This window comes from Urocitellus parryii, chromosome 3 (assembly GCF_045843805.1).
Source record: "Urocitellus parryii isolate mUroPar1 chromosome 3, mUroPar1.hap1, whole genome shotgun sequence".
NCBI classification, from domain to species: Eukaryota; Metazoa; Chordata; class Mammalia; order Rodentia; family Sciuridae; genus Urocitellus; species Urocitellus parryii.
Genome location: NC_135533.1, coordinates 104,100,595 through 104,117,621, shown reverse-complemented (window position 1 = coordinate 104,117,621; position 17,027 = coordinate 104,100,595). Strand labels below are relative to the sequence as shown.

Sequence of the window (17,027 nt, the reverse complement as noted above, 5' to 3'; positions counted from 1 at the left end):
TCTGGGAACTTTGTCTTCTTAATTTAAAAGAGCTTTAGGGTCTAAGTATCTATGATGGCCCAGTGTCATCTCAACCCTGATGTGCTATCAATCCCTCAGACTGGAGTGCAGTGGTTCATCCTTCTATATTCTCTGTTTAAAGGGCATTGTCAAATAGTGTTAGACCCTAGATGTGATCCACATTTAAAGTGTCAGTATGATGGACTATATCCTGGAGATGGTCAGCACAAGGTGCCTTTTGGCTTAGATGCCGGAGAAGTTGACGAAGTTGACAAAACTTCTGTAAGAAAATGACAGACTAGAAATTACAGAGTCCAATTGAGTGATGGCATTAACAGAAGAATTTCCAAACTTTAGCCAGAATGTAACAAAGACTGTATTCTTTTAGTTTCCCCAAAGTGATAGGTTTTTCTTGCTTGTTTCTGCTTTTATTTTTCAAAAGAAAACGATGGCACCATGTGAAGAACTTAGATGATAAACATGAAAGGTACCTCACCCAGTCTCCAAATACAGGACTCTTAGCAGATTATTTCTTGTTATGCTACACAATGCAATGGTGCAATTACAAGATTGTATTACTATATAGCAATGCTGGGATATGATCATTGAAATAAATAATTATCATAATGAACTGTACGTACATCATTGAATAAAATAAAAAGCTGTGAGTTGCTACTGATATTATAAATAAGTAATTCAGTAAAGAGACAGTTCATCCTCCAAATAATGCCAACTGAATGAAACATGTGGAATGAATGATAGAATTACAAAAATCACCATGTGGCAAATGGCATAATAATAATTAATTTGGGCCAGGAATATCAATGGATGTGGAAACTGGTGGGTGAAAAAAAGTAGAATTTAGAGAATCTTAAATGCTTCTTCAAAAAATAATAAAGAAGAAAGGAAATTAAACTTCAAGTGAAGCCTGCAGACATCGCCTCACCTGGGTGATCATGGGTCTCCTCACCAGCACCATAGGCCAAGCCATCGGGATCAAGGAGACACACATCACTCCTACAATATTCCTGACAAAAATGCACAGCCTGACCCAAGGAAATAAGGCAAACCTAAATTGAAGTTCACTGTGCAAAAATCATGGCTCTGCAGTGTTGAAAAATACTGAGGTAACAGAAGTCAAGCAATCAGAAGTTTTCAGACTCACAGTGACTCAGGAGGATACAACCAGGCACAGATCATGATCCTGGATCTCAGCTTTGCTCTTAAAGGCATGACACAAATGACATTTGAATGGGTGAACTGAGTAGAAAAACTTTGTTCTTTTTGTACCCCAAAAGTAAGGAAAAAAAATTAAAAACAGATCAAACTCTACTCTGAACCTGGTTTTCATCCAAAGTCCATCTCTAAATGCTATGTGCAATGGGGACCACTGAGTCACACACCCAAGGAACATCTACAGCCCTCTTGACAATGCTGTAAAGAGAACCCACTCACCAAGCAACCTGGATGGGAAGAAACTGCCCATCTCTCACAGGCAATCTGACCATCTATCATATTACTCAAACTTCAAAATTAATTAATATATACTTCTAAAATTTGCTGTATTTACATGATGCAAAAAATAAAAATAAAATAAAAAACCTTGTCTTTGGAGATTTCTGAAAAGGACTCTATATGCATAGCCACATTCTCCAGCTCTCCGTGGTCCCCAATCCCACACAGATTGAACCTCATTCCTTGCCAGCATTCTCCTTAGCTCCAAGCACTGGAGTAGAAAGTACTAATGCCTTTATAAAATTGAGGCACACTCCAATATCAAATCTCAACTTTCATAGCTTGTGGGTATATTTAGAGACCATGATATGAAATTTGTTGTATTTTAATGCCGCAGTCCAGCTGGGCAATATAACTGGGAGGTATCAAGCAACTTGAAGGTTGAAGCGGGAACTGCTTTATTGCGGGGGAAACTCAGCGGGAACTGAGCGAGAACTCAAGGTAACAGGCACCCAAGGTAGCAGGAGCCGCTTTATTGCAAAACAGCAAAGGTATATATACCTAACTGATTACACACAGCTTGACTCAATTAACATCATCTAGATACAGCAATCAGCCAATAAGGAATCTCCACCAACTTAATGGCTCCAGTGGTGTTGCCTCACAAACCACTCCTCCTGGCAAACTGCCAGGCGCCATCTTGACTTGATTTGCGGTCCCCAACACTTTAAAAATGAAATCTGTTTTCTAACTGCATAGAGAGAGAGAGTCAGGAAAGTTACTTGGCAGGTCCTCCCCACTCCAGGAAAGTCATCAGACAAAATGCAGATGAACAAAGGAAAAACAGGAAGGATTATGGACCAGCCACACCAACTGTGGGTTGATGGCAGACATGAGTAGGCAAAATCAGTGATCATCAAGTGTGAAGAGATGAAATTGGTTGAGATAGACATTTTATAAGTTATTCCAAACAAAAGAAAATTCTTGAAAGGCACTTAATCTTTTTCCAATTTGAGATATGTTTCTCAAGCAGATCCAAGTATACTATAATATCACAATTTGTTATATCTCATATATATTTTATGTAGTCCAAATCCTTTGCCTGTTGTTGCACTGAAGACAAGTACCTTCTTCTTTTTTTTAACATCTGTGTGTGGAAAGGGAGAAAAAGAGAGATATACAGGATCTCATAAATCAATATTTATTTAGGACCTATTATGTACAAAGCACGTACTAAATGTAGAAGGTGGAAATTTCTAAAAGAAACTGAGAAACACGTATTACACCTCCAAAGAAATTGAGCAACTCATTCTATGGCTGCTAGTTGGATTTGTTATTGGGGTGACGCATCAAGAGTGTGCATCCTGGTCAAAGAAAAATCCACCTGCAGAGACAAGCTGCATGAATTCTTTTAAGAAGTAGAAATGGTCGTGGGAATTAAACGGATCTGTATTTTAATTGTGGGGATTGTTTCATACCTTTATGCATTTGTCAGACTCACAGAATAGATTTTTACTTAAAAATAAATAAATATTTATTTTTAAGAAAGAGAGCACAAAGAGGAGGAGAATTAATTTTTTTTTCAAAAGGAACATGGATGAATAAAGTATAAATAGTGATAATGTTGGAGAAGAAAATGAATACTAAACAGAAATAGAAATTTGTAAGAAATATAGGATAAAATGAATTTTTTAGAAGTTATGTTCTAATGGAAAACCTGATGCGACATTAGAAATACAGAGATTAAAATACAGCAAGGTTTGACCACAGAATGGATCACTGCACATGCATGACAGATCCAAATAGTGGTGAAATATTGATATGTTCTCATCTTTGTGTACTACCTTGCAATGTATAGTCTGAAATCATTGTTATGATTATTTGACACAAGCAAATAATTATTAGATTATTTGACACAAGCAAAACATTTATGTGGAAGTTAGGGAAGATATTCCTGTTTCAGAGGCAAGAAAAATTAAGTTAACAAAGAACTTGCCAAGTGTGGTGGCACACCCCTGGAATCCCAGTGGCTAGGGAGGCTGAAGCAGAAGCATTGTGAGTTCAAAGCCAGCCTCAGCAAAAATGAGGCACTAAGCAACTCAGTGAGACCCTGTCTCTAAATAAAAATAGGGCTGGAGATGTGGTCCAGTGGCCAAGTGGCCCTGAGTTCAATCCCCCATACCACCCCGACCTCAAAAATACACAAAAAACAAACAAGAAACAAAGAACTCTTAAGTGTCAACAATATCAAAACAAATAACACCATTAAATTTTTGGCCAAAGACCATAACAGACACCTCACTAAAGAAGATGTACAGATGGAAACTAAGCATATGAAAAGATACTCCACATCATATGTCATCATGAAAATGTAAATTAAAACAAGAGTGTGATCCCACCACTTGACCATCAGAACAGCTAAAATCAGTAGACAACACTGACTGCTGGAGAGAGAGGATGGGGAGAAACAGGCACTCTCCTTCATTTGTGGTGGGAACGCAAAATGCTAAAGACACTTTGGAGGACAATCTGGTTGTTTCTTACAACACTATCATACTTTTACTACATGCCTCAGTAATTGCAGTCCTGGGTATTTACCCAAGTGAGTTAAAATTTTATGTCTACACAAAACCCTGCGCACAGATGTTTAAAGTAGCTTTATTCATCATTGTCAAAACTTGTGAAGCAAACAAGGTGTTTGTTCTTCGGTCGGTGAGTGGATAATCTGTGGTTCATCCAGAATATGGAATATCGTTCAGCACTTAAAAGAAATGAGCTATCAGACCATGAAAAGTCATAGAGGAAAGTGAAATGCATGTTATTAAGTGAAAGAAACCAATCTGAAAAGGCTGCATACTGCCTGCTTCCCAACTCTGACACCCTGGAAAAGGTGAAAGTATGGAGACATTAAAAAGATCAGGGCTAGCAAGAGGTTTGGTGGGAGAGAGGAATGAAAAATCAAAACACAAAGAGTTTTAGGACAGTGAAACTCTCTGTATAATGCTATAATATTAAACAGATGTCATTATACAAGTGTCCAAAGCCACAGAATGTGAATTTACCTTAGGTTACTAAGGTAAATTACAGGCTCTGGCTGATGGTGATGTGTCAATGTGGGTTCATCAATTGTATCAAATGTATCATTCTGTGGGGAAGATTGATAGTGGGAGAAGCTGGGTGAGGGTTAGTGAGGGATAGTTAAATGGGAACCTTTTTGTACTTTCCGCTCAATTTTGCTATAATCCTAAAAGTGCTTTAAAAAATAAATTTAAAAAATAATGAAACTCCAGCCTAGGTTATCCAAGTTCATCACATCACTACAGTCAATATCCTCACCCTGATTCCCAGCCCCCTTCCACTGCACATGAAGAGACTAGGAAAGGGGTCAGTTAGGAAATCTCAAATGTGAGTGGGAGGCATTGGTTTTGTTTTGAAATGATGAAAGGATTGAGACAGATGGCCAAAGCATACAGGGGCACAAATGTGCATGATAGTTTTTGAAATCAGTTATTTGACACCATCACAGGACTTTAGGTTTATATCTATGGACCCAGTAATTTCTGGGAATTGATCGTCACAGAGATGGTGGTGGACCCTGTTCATAATTTTTGCATCATCTTATTGGTAAAATCAGAAAATAGGAAACAACCTAAGTATTCCCCACAACAGGAAAGTGAGTAACCGTAGAACTGAGTCCTTTATAGTAGAAAATGTTGCCAGGAAAATGGAAACTGCTTAAGAGAAATATTGTTGATTGGGTAACTTCTGTCAAAAATGATATATACACAGAGATTTCAAATCTGGTTTAAATCTCTGGGCATGGCAGGACTGACAGTACAACAAGTTTTTAACAGGCCACAGCTATCCAGGGAGGAGAATGAGGAAGAGAACAGGCGTCAGGAGAAGTTGTCGTTGTACCAGGAGAAGGTGGGCATGAAATCTGGTGAATAAAAAAGCAAAGTAGAAGCAGCCAGGGGATGGAAACAGGGAAGAGCCCAGAAAACAGAGCAAGGTTCCAGCTCCTAAGACTTTGCACTCCTGTGTGAGAGCCCCTGAGCAGGATTCTCCTCCATTGTAGAGGTGCTGTGCAGGGCAGACCAGGCCTTGGGGACTGTCTCAGTTTAGTGGCTACTCCTGAGATATCTCCCTTGATTTTCTGTGCAAGGATTTGCATATGGTTTGAGTGTGTCTCCCTAAGGTTCATGTGTGGGAGTCCTGGTCCACAGTGTGGTAGTATTGAGAGGTAGTGGAACCTTTAAGAGGTGAGGTCTATCAGATATGATTGGTCACAAGCACCTTCACAATGAAATTGATAATGGATGAAAAGAATGGGTTGGGTCTCAGAGATTGGTTCCTGAGAAAAATAGATTGTTATAAGAGTGAATCCAGCTTCTCCCTACCCTCTCCTATCAGGATTCCATCTGCCAATATTATGATATAGTCAATAGGTCTTTCATGAGACTCAACAAGGTGATTCTACCCAATCTTGGACTTTCACTAATTTAAGCTTTATAAACCTCTTTCCTCTTATGATACTCAGCCTCAGGTATTTTGTTACAACAATGGAAAACTTATTATGATGCCCTGTGAATTGAAGGAATAGCATCTGCCTACGTGCCATGCACCATGCTAAGACTTCCATCAACCCCATTTGTGGCTCTCTTAATGATTCCCAGTTTATAATCAAGGGCACTATATGTGGCAAGGTTGTTCCATAGAGAGACCATGCATAATTGATAGTGTGGATCAGAACTCCAGTCTCAATGTTCTGAGTTCTGGGCCGGTACTGGGAGCCCCCAACCTCAATGCCAACACAGAGAGCATTGATGGGTATTATCCCTCAGAATGTGTCCAGACTGCGCTCTTGGAAGGGGTCTGCATTGCCCCAGTGGGACATACAAGGAAACCATGGAAACCTCAGCTCTAATTTATAAGTAGAATTTATAAGAAGCATATAATTCTTAACATGCAGACATGGTTGACCACTGGCATCCTCTTCAGCTTCCAGTTCTAACAGGGAGCAGCCTTCTGTAGCCTGGTTAAGTCGATTTTGTTCAACTGATTTATCTAGTTTTTACTAAAATAATGCTAATGAAGGATTAGCAAGGTTTTTGCAGACTATATGATGTACACAAGCAAAGCTAACGTGGAAACAGCAGGACTGACTTTTCTTATTCCTGCCGCTCTTTACTTTCATCTCAGATGTAAAACCCAACCAGAACTAATAATTAAAAAGAAAAAGAGAGAAGAGAGAATCAGGTGTGGAAAAGAACATTGAACTGTCTCATTTATATATACTAATGTTGGGAATAAGCCTCTCACTTATATTAGAAATATTTCTGAGGCTTCTCTTTGAGATAGCATTATTGGTCATGTAACCACAAAATTAACAAAACATTTAAGAACAAAGCATCCACCCAGAAGAAACAGACCTTCTTTGTAGGTTGGTTTTGTTTTGTCTTTTCTGTAATGTTAAAATTCATAAATATTCAAGCCAAGCATTCCACACAATTTCAGTCTTCTTAATGATAAATATTAAAAGGATTCCTGGGGTTTCTTATTTTTTTTTAACAACAAATAAAATGTCACTTAAAGGGAACACTCGTTCTTCCTAACACACAAGTATAACTATAAATAAGTAAATATAACTCTATTGAAGGTGGATGCATTATTTCATTAATAAGTATGCTTCACCCCCCCCCCCCAAAAAAACCCTTGACCCATATTCCCACAAGTTGTGCTCTGCACTGAGTGTCTGTGAAAGTAGGAAATAAGAGCAATCCACACATAAGACAACACCATACAACCAGGAAGCCTCCTGATTAGCCCAGTGGCTACAAAGATGGACATGAACAAGTCTGAGCTTTTTCAACAATAACTGAGTCTCCTTACAATCCAAAATAAATTATTTTAATTTTCCTTTTCAAGGAAATGGTGAAATAACTCAGGATGGTGCAACAATTCTCAAAGATGGCATTTCTTTATGGCTCAGGGAAACTGACTCATGCTGGTTTAACATCCACAACTAAGTTACTAGCTTTCTGGTCTAATATTTGGTCTTTTTATGTTATGGTTTGGATCTGGTCTGTAACGCAGCAAAATTTAGAGGTGGGGCTTTGGGGAAATGATTGGATCATGAGGGTCTGAAACTATCAAAGAATTATTAGTTCATTGATAGCTGAATGGATGGCCTAGAGGAGGTGGAAACTGTAGGCAGGTGGGGCACAGTTGGAGGAAATGGCTTACTGGAGGTGTGCCCTTTGAGACTGGATCTTGTCCCAGGTGTACCTGTCTCCACCCTCTCCTCTTTATCTCTCATGCACACTTTCCTGATCACTATGAGCCTAGAAGTTTTCCTCTACTACACCCTTCATTTTTTTGGATGTTCTGCTTCCTCTCAGAATCAAAGCAATGGAGCTGGCCAACCACAGACTAAAAACATGAGCCAAAACCAATCTGTCTTCTTTTAATTTGCTCATGTCAGGTATATTGGTCCCAGCAAGGGAAAGCTACCACTTTGTGCATGCTTCAGAGGCAGTGATAACTGCTAACACTCATGTGCAAGTATAGCATTTAATGAGCTGCAGGTCTGAAAACTTATATCCATGGGGGACTTCACACCTATCCTGATCCAAGTGTTCAGAGAAAAGGGGACTTGGGAAATTCTTGGGTCTTCTACTTTGGCACAGGGAAAACTGCTATCTGTCAACAACCCATGAAGATAAAGGTGTATTTTGTAGAATAGGTATGATTTAATTCCATTGTCCCTCCAAAGTTAATGGCAACAATTTCACATGTCACTCCATTATAGGTAAGAACCATTAACATTTTTGACCATTTTGACCATCCAGGTATAAATCTTTATTCATCTTTGGAACAACAATTTAAACTGTTTTGATTTTTTTTCCATTTTAAAAATAAAAAAAAAAAAACCACTCACAAGACCTGAGTGATTCATCCAAGGCCCTAGAGCTAGGAGGTAGAAAGATCTGGATTTAGGAGTGTCTAGGCCAAAGCTTATGCTTTTGGGACAATAACTACTCTCAGAAGCCAGAATATGTCTTTGGAAATGCCCTGCACATCATTCCTTCAGTAAGTATTTGTTAAGCAACCACAAGTGCCAAGAACTGCATTGGGTACCACAAGTGTGAGAGTGAGCACAGCCAGAGCTCAACTTCCATGGGAGAGTCAGAGATGGCAAGAGAACATACCAGGGCTACAGCAGGAGAGGGAGGGGATAGGATCCAGCTAAGGCTGGGGAGTCCAGCCTTTCAGCATTTTGTGGAGGTAGCATTTGTGTCAAGACTTGAGGAACAAAAGTAGGACACAGCAACAATGACCCAAAGGACACAATGGCTCTGCAAGCTTTGGTATATCATGTGTGTGTATTAGGCTGCTTTTTGTTTGTCTCTGTGTGCCACAACTTGCTCTATCAAAAAAAAAAAAGCATAATGGAAGCAGTGGGAATGAGTGTACAACTTTGAGGATCCTTAGAGTAGAGAGCATCACCCACAAAAGCTAGGAATGTTCAGAAAATTTAACTCGTTAGTAGAAAGCCTAGGTTCAAGTGCAGCTCCACCACTTAGAACAGTGTGATTTGGGGTTAAGAAAAATTAGCCTCTTTGAGCCTCAATTTCTGCAACCTTAAAAAGAGGAAAAATAAGCAGCTACAAGTTTTGAGGGAATAAAACAGATCTAAGTATAAAAGTGTATTATAATATTATACATACTTTTATGTTTTATAGTCTTCTATAACTAGAGTATTCTACACAAAAGGTGTGATGGCTGCTTTCTACTTGGGACTACAATAGGTTTCCCCCATTCATGAGGGATGTTTCTAGGTCCCCAGTGGATGCCCAGCTCCAGGGATTATATGGAATCTTATATGCACTGTTTTTTTTTTCAATATATACCTACATGCTTATGATACAGGTCAACTTAGAAATGTTACAATAAAAGATTAACAGCAATGATTAAAAAATAGAACAGTTATAACTACATACTACAATATGTTATGTGTTCTATTTTTCTCCCTGTCAAAATATTCTATTTTTCTATATTCTCTTTGGGTCACAGCTGATTATGTGTAACTGTAACCTGGGAAAGCAAATTCACAGACAAGGGGGCCTGTTGTACACTCCTTGATCACACAAAGGGCTGCCTCGTGTCCTCGGTCACAAACCTAGTGATGTGCCTGTAATCCCCTAAATCCATATAAAACACAAATGATGTTCAGCTTTTAACATCCTGAAAATTGAACTGTTTTAATTCTCATAATTATTTAAAATTTCTGATACTGGTTTAGCCTCTCAGTGTTAATTAATTACTAATCAAAAACCTTATTAGTAAAATCAATACCCATAAATCAAATGCATTTCTATACATCAGTGATGAATCCTCTGAAAGAGAAATTAGGAAAACTACCCCATTCACAATATCCTCAATAAATAAATAAATAAATAAGATACATGGGAATTAACAAAGAGGTGAAAGACCTCTACAATGAAAACTACAGAACATTAAAGAAAGAAATTGAAGAAGACCCTAGAAGATGGAAAGGTCTCCCAAGCTCTTGAATAGGCAAAATTAATATTATCAAAATGGCCATACTACCCAAAGCACTATAAAGATTCAATGCAATTTCAATTAAAATCCCATCATCATTCCTTCTAGAAATAGAAAAGGCAATCATGAAATTCATTTGGAAAAATAAGAGACTCAGAATAGCCAAAGCAATCCTTAGCAAGAAGAATGAAGCAGGAGGCATCACAATACCAGAACTTATACTATACTACAAAGCTATAGTAACAAAAATAACATGGTATTGGCACCAAAATAGACATGTAGACCAATGGTACAGAATAGGGGACACAGAGACAAACCCACATAAATACAGTCATCTCATACTAGAACAAAGGCATCAAAAAACATACATTGAAGAAAAGATAGCCTCTTCAACAAATGGTGCTGGGAAAACTGAAAAGTCATATGAAACAAAATGAAACTAAACCCCTATCTCCCACCATGCACAAAACTCAACTCAAAGTTCACCAAGGACCTAGGAATTAGTACAGAGACCCTGTGCATAATAGAGAAAAAAAGTAGATCCAAAAGTTTATCATGTTGAATTAGGCACCGACTTCCTTAACAAGACTCCTAAAACACAAGAAATAAAACCAAGAATTAATAAATGGGATGGATTCAAACTACAAAGCTTCTTCTCTGCAAAAGAAACAATCAATAAGGTGAAGAAAGAGCCTCCATTTGGGAGTAAATTTTTGCCATACACACACACATCAGGTAGAGCACTAATCTCCAGGACATATAAAAAAACTCAAAAAACTTAACACCAAAAAGACAAACAACCCAATCAATAAATAGACCAAGGAACTGAACAGACACTTCTCTGAAGAAAACATACATTGGATCAACAGATATATTTAAAAAATGTTCAATATCTCTAATAATTACAGAAATGCAAATCAAAACTACTCTAAGCTTTCATCCCACTCCATTCAGAATGACAGTTATCAAGAATACAAACAACAATAAGTGTTGGCAAGGATGTGGGGGAAATGGCACATTTATACATTGCTGGTGGGACTTCAAATTGGTGCAACAACTCTGGAAAACAGTATAGAGATTCCTTAGAAAACTTGGAATGGAACCACAATTTGATCCAGCTATCTCAATCCTTGGTCTATACCTAAAGAACTTAAAATCAGCATACTACAGTAACACAGCCACATCAATGTTTATGGTAGCTTAATTCACGATAGCTCAACTGTGGAAGCAACCTAGATGCCATTCAATATATGAATGGATAAAGAAACTGTGATATATATATATACACAATGGAATATTACTCAGCATTAAAAGAGAATAAAATTATGGCATTTGCAGGTAAACAAAGACTGAATGTTCTCTCTGATAAGTGGATGCTGATCCATAACAGAGGTTGGGGGGAAACATGGAAAAAATAGAAGAACTTTTGGTAAAGGGGAAGGTGGGGAGGGATTGGGGACATGAGGGCCGGAAAGATGATGGAATAAGATGGACACCATTACCCTAGTTATATATGACTGTAATATAGTGTGACACTATATGATTTACAACCAGAGAAATGAAAAATTGTGCTGCAACTGTATACAATGAATCAAAATGCATTATTCTGTTATATATACCTAATTATAATAAATAAATAAATATTTAAAAAAAAAAACAAACAAACCTTATCAGGTACTACTATACTACTATTATTCCTGAATCTGATAAAGTAGAGCAACTGGTCCAAAATTTTGTTTAGATTAAGTTTTATTGTAGTTTGTAGTACTTTTTTTTTTTTTTTAATCTGCAGCACTTTGTAGAGTTGATAGAAATGTCAAATGCAAACTCAAATTCGGCTCATATACAGACCCAACCTCAAGGACCGTACACAAGGTTTATTTTTGTTTGGACTGCACAACACACCAACTTCCTCCTGGAGGAAATCCCACTATCTGACTCTTGTTGGCTGGATGCTATAAAAAAAATCACATCCAATGGTTGGTCCCAATCCCAGCACAGAGGGAGGGATGCTTGCAGGTGGGGAACTGGCCAGGACGCTGCAGTGTTTGCATACTAGATTCTCCTGCATTGATCCGTCCGCCCAGTTTAAGGCCACAGCTCCTAGACAGAAATCCACAGTATGGAAGCAGGAACTTCCAGGTGATGAATTATAATCAGCCAACCATTCACTATTGAAGATACTGAATAAATATTTAATGACCCTTGACTAAAGATACAAAAGTTCTCACACACAGGAATACTATATCCCTACAATAACAGTCACCTGTCAGATGACTACATTCAGTTACAGGCTTCCACTGTGCTTGACACCAATAAAGATGCACCATGTTCTCCATCCCCTCCCTCTGCCCAGGTCTCTTCATTGAATGCAGACTGGCCACAAAAGCTTCCACATATCTTAGTACCTCCTCCAATGTGGTGTCTGAGATTCCATATCCCATCAGGTGCAATTGCTCTAAGTTCTGATCCAGGGTCTGGAAGAGTTCCCTGAGGCAGGCCTTGCCTGTGTCCTTTGGGATGGCAAAGGTCAGCTCACTCTCACTGCTGTCTTTGAGAAATGCTTGTGGTACATAGAGCTGTATCAGGGATGTAACACAAGCTATGTCCTCGGGATCATGGACCTGAGGAACAGAGGGCTATCAAAAAGAAAACAGAGTGAGAAATCAGTAAGAAACGTCAATCCAAACACATACCAGTCAATTACCTGTAAACTCATAAGCAAATTATACACATTCCACTTCAAAACTTGAATGGGATACTGTATTTAAGTGGTAGGCATTCAATAATACAGAATATTTTTTCTTTGTTTCTTCTTTGTTAAAAATATAAATCAATAGGCTGGGGCTGTAGCTCAGTGATAGAGTGCTTGCCTAGTATGTGCAAGGTCCAAGGTTAAATCAATCCCCATTACCACAAGTAGTAGCAGTAGTAGTTGTCGTAGTAATAATAATAATATAAATCCTCAATGATAAACCTAGCAAGGTCAGACCCACATGCCCAACTTGCTTACATGCACTGCAGCCTATTTATAGGGGTCTGTGTTCATGAGACACCCTCCATCCCATGGAACAATCACAAAGGAGACTCAAGTTCTAGCAATTGGATTGCAATAAACAAGGTTGAGTCTTCTTAAGAGGGAGACAAGGATTCCCAACTGAAGAAGAAAACAAGCCATCTCAAGGATGGCAAGATACTCTAAGCTAGAGAGGAGGCAAATGGGAACTACAGAACAGAGGTCAAGGACAGACTTCCTGCAGGTCACCAAGGTTCAGACATAGTCATTGAGAACTGACAGTGACATCCCACACCTCCTGGATCAACTCCACGACCACCTCGGCCTGCCCCGTTGATATTAGACAATGATGCTTCTGCATATCTCGAGTCCTACCACATTTGCTATAGCTCCTTACTACTCTGCTTCTGACTTGAGGCAAAGTTTAGACTCCTAGAGTATCCCTGTCAGAAAAAATGTTTCTAGAATACTCGGCAGCAGCTCCTAGTACCTGTCAGGTAATTCTGAGCCCTTGTGCATTTCCTTCTAGCAGATAAAATGCACCTTTGGGTTCACAGAGCCTAGCTACTGCTGCTCAGCCCTGGAGGGACATATTTTGGCAACTGACTATTGTGCACAAAAGGCCTCCACTTAAGTATTATTGTCGAGTGACTGTCACAATTTGTTCCTTATGCCACAGACAGGAAGGGAACTTCTCCAATGACACCAAAAGAGCAGTACTCCTTACTTGCTTTGTGAGTGTCAGGCTGAGTCCCTGGCCATAGGACTCTGTCAGGCAGAAAGGAGGACCGCAGCACTTGAGCCGCCCCTGCTGCAGGACGGCCACACGGTCACTGAGCATCTCAGCTTCATCCAGGTGGTGGGTTGTGAAGATGATCGTGCGACCTAGGTCCAAGCACAAGCACATCAGAATCAATGTGACAAAGGCTCGGAGGAAGACCATCTATTCTTCCTCAGAGAATGGTAGGTCCTTGACACAATTGAAAGGCAGCCACCAATTTTAAGCAGAAAAAATTGAAATGGATACTGTGGAAAAGACCTAGCCAAGGGCCCTTTGTAAATTAAAAACTCTTTAACTATTTATTCTACAGTTTTCCCAAAGGTCATGACTGCTGTTTTTATAAATCCTCCAACCCCTTCCAGATGCAGTTGGGGGAGCCACTCTGCCAGGTCCTAATGGTGAAACGGAGGTGCAAAACACAAAGTCCCTTTGCCAAAACATCATTCCTTAAGACTTAGAGGCAGATAGCCACATGAATGTAAAGAAGACACAGAAATGTTTAAAAAGCTGGATGAGCATCTTTCTCTTCTCTGATCTGATCTTCTGTGGGCTATAGCCTACGGAAGGGCTACTGTGTAAGAAAACCACAAGCTCTAGGTTAAACCATAGAGTAATCTTTAAAAATGACTGTCTAAATTGTCCTGGCATATATGGGTACCTTTAGGGATCAGGGATGACAGAACCATGTGGACTCATTCATCTGGGTCTTCTCAGAAGGTGAAACCATCCTGACTGCCCAGACAGGGACACTGTTTCAATGCTTAGCTCACATGTATCCTCCATGAGTTCTAGCATCTTGTAAAATTTACTACCTTTCCTTGGGAGAAAAAGGTACCAGCTTTCCTCAGAAGAGCAGAGACCAGGGAAGCTAAAGGTAAAGTTTATTTCAGTAACATAAAGAGAAGCTGTTCTGACTTTTAGTTTCTACTTCCCTCATTGCCTTACATTGAGCCCCATCGAACTGTTCTATCAAGTAGAACAAATGTATTGATTCATTCTGATTGCAAAAGCAAACTTTCAAAGAGATAAGGCTGAAGATGTTTTTAACCCTATTTGATTTTATATTTTTCAATAGAGAGGAAGGATTAAAAGACTATGCCTCTAATTCATTTTATAAAATCCATCTTTAAAGAAAGCACGAAATATAGACCCAAGAACAGCAGGGAGGAGGACCCATGGGGACTAGCTCTTGCTATAGATGTGTTCTAAAGACCAGGGACCATTTCTTTGCCCCTAAGTCCTTTGATGCTAAGAAACTGTGCTCGACTCCTGGCCTGGGATCAGAGGCAGGTTAGTTTCTTTGATTATAGGTATCATGCAGTTCAGATATATTCCCATACAATGAGGTAGTCTAAAAATAGAAGTCCACTGGAATCTAAATTTCCAAATGAGAAAGAGAAAGTAGAATGGTGGTTGCTAGGGGCTGAAAAGATGGAAAGAGGAACAGGAAGATTTGGCTAAAGGTATAAAGTTTCAATTATGCAAGACGAATGAATTCTGGAGATCTATTGCACAGCACGATGACTATGGTTAATAATAATGCATTGTATACATGAAATTAGAACTTAAATGTTCTCAACACACACACACACACACACACACACACACACACACACACACTAAAAGTTTATGAGGCAACAGACCTGTTAATTAGCTTGACATAATTACTGCATGATATATGCATTTATGAAAACATTATGCTGTATACAACAGAAGCATACAATCTGCATTGTCATATATACCTTAGTAAAGCTGGGATTGTAAATAAATAACAGATAAATTTTCAATGAACTTAAAACAATCACAGATGTTTGAGCCATGATGGTCCTTTACTGCTGTTAGGGCAACTTGAGAAAAACCCTAAATCTCAAAGGACAATATTAATACTCTGTTTTCCCCCAGGAGACTCTTTCATTGTTTCTCTCCCTAATTTAGATGACATACTCTACCTCTTTTCTTCCAAAACCTGTAATTCCCACATTTACTTTCTATCATCTATTTTAATAATAACAATGACAGCCTGTCATGGATCCAGTACCCACATAGTAGGTACTGAGTTATGCACTTTGACATATTGCACATTTACTTCTTGCAAAATCCTATGTGATGATATAAGTGTCTCAATTTGCAAATTAGATAACTGAAGCTCAGAGGAATCTGACCATTTTTTCCAGGATCATATAGCATATAAGGACCAAGTATCAAATCCAGTACAAGGATTTAGTTGTGATATGCCAATCTGTTCTGGTATCCTTTGCTTCTTAATGGATCTTTATACGAGAAGCACAAAAGCAATGGCACCAGGGCTGATCAAGAGTTCACATTGTTCCCGACTAAGTAGGAAATACACACGTGAAATTCCCCATAGATTGAACTCCCAGTGTACTGGTGTTCTGATGGAAAAATCTCTTCCTACTCAGCAGGTACCATTCATTTTTGTGCAGTGTTGGATCAATCTCACAGAGCTCTTATCAGTTACCTGAAGGTTTGGGGCTGTTTCTAGAAATGGTTATACATTTTGATTTTTGAAAATGTATTTTTCTATCAGTAACTGCCTAACTAATCAACCTAACTAACTAATCTTAGACCCTATTGGTTTTGCACTTCAATCAATACAAGGACAATTCCAAAGAAGTCTTCCAAAGACAAAAAAAAGTGAGAAAATAATATCTAATTTATAACAAAAGAATTTGAAGAAATCTGTCTTCTAGACTTACACTGTATCTGGTTTTCTGTCTAAAGTAACCTTTCGTTCACTACTAAAATGTTCTGTCAGCTAAACCTTTAAGCATCCATCTCTGATTTTTAAAATAAACAAGAGTAGTGAGGTTTTGGTATTTCATTTGCACAACAAGTCACAGTGCAGAGACAGTGTAATCTTCTTGTCTATCTCTCATCCTTCTTATGTATCAGTCCACACTTACAATGACAGGGAAATTGTTATTACCAATCTAAATTAGAGTCATCTCAAAATGTAATCAGTTTCTCTAAGTGACATTCTGTGACTTGCACAAAAAGTTCACATTTCCTCATTTCTGCCCTTTACATTTATCCCCAAAGCCCATTTAGGCAAATGGAACAAGAAGCCTTTGCAATGGATTGGGATCTTTGCATGCAATGTGGTCAGCCTCCTCTGGTCTCTGGGAGACCACCTGTTGCTGTCCCCCTCCCTGTCTTAGTGTCTGTGGGTTGAGCAGCAACCCAAAAGGG

The 17,027-nt window shown here is 38.8% G+C and overlaps 1 protein-coding gene across 1 annotated transcript in view; it reads right to left on the bottom strand.

The window, feature by feature from the left end:
* The window catches only part of Abca13 (ATP binding cassette subfamily A member 13), a 441,561-nt gene that overhangs the window by 196,628 nt on the left and 227,906 nt on the right, over positions 1-17,027 (bottom strand). Inside the window, exons 40-41 of the mRNA XM_077796801.1 lie at positions 13,764-13,921; positions 12,429-12,659 (exon numbers count right to left, since the gene is read on the bottom strand). Coding sequence (XP_077652927.1) covers positions 12,429-12,659; positions 13,764-13,921 — 389 coding nt within the window. The remainder of the gene's footprint in view (positions 1-12,428; positions 12,660-13,763; positions 13,922-17,027) is intronic.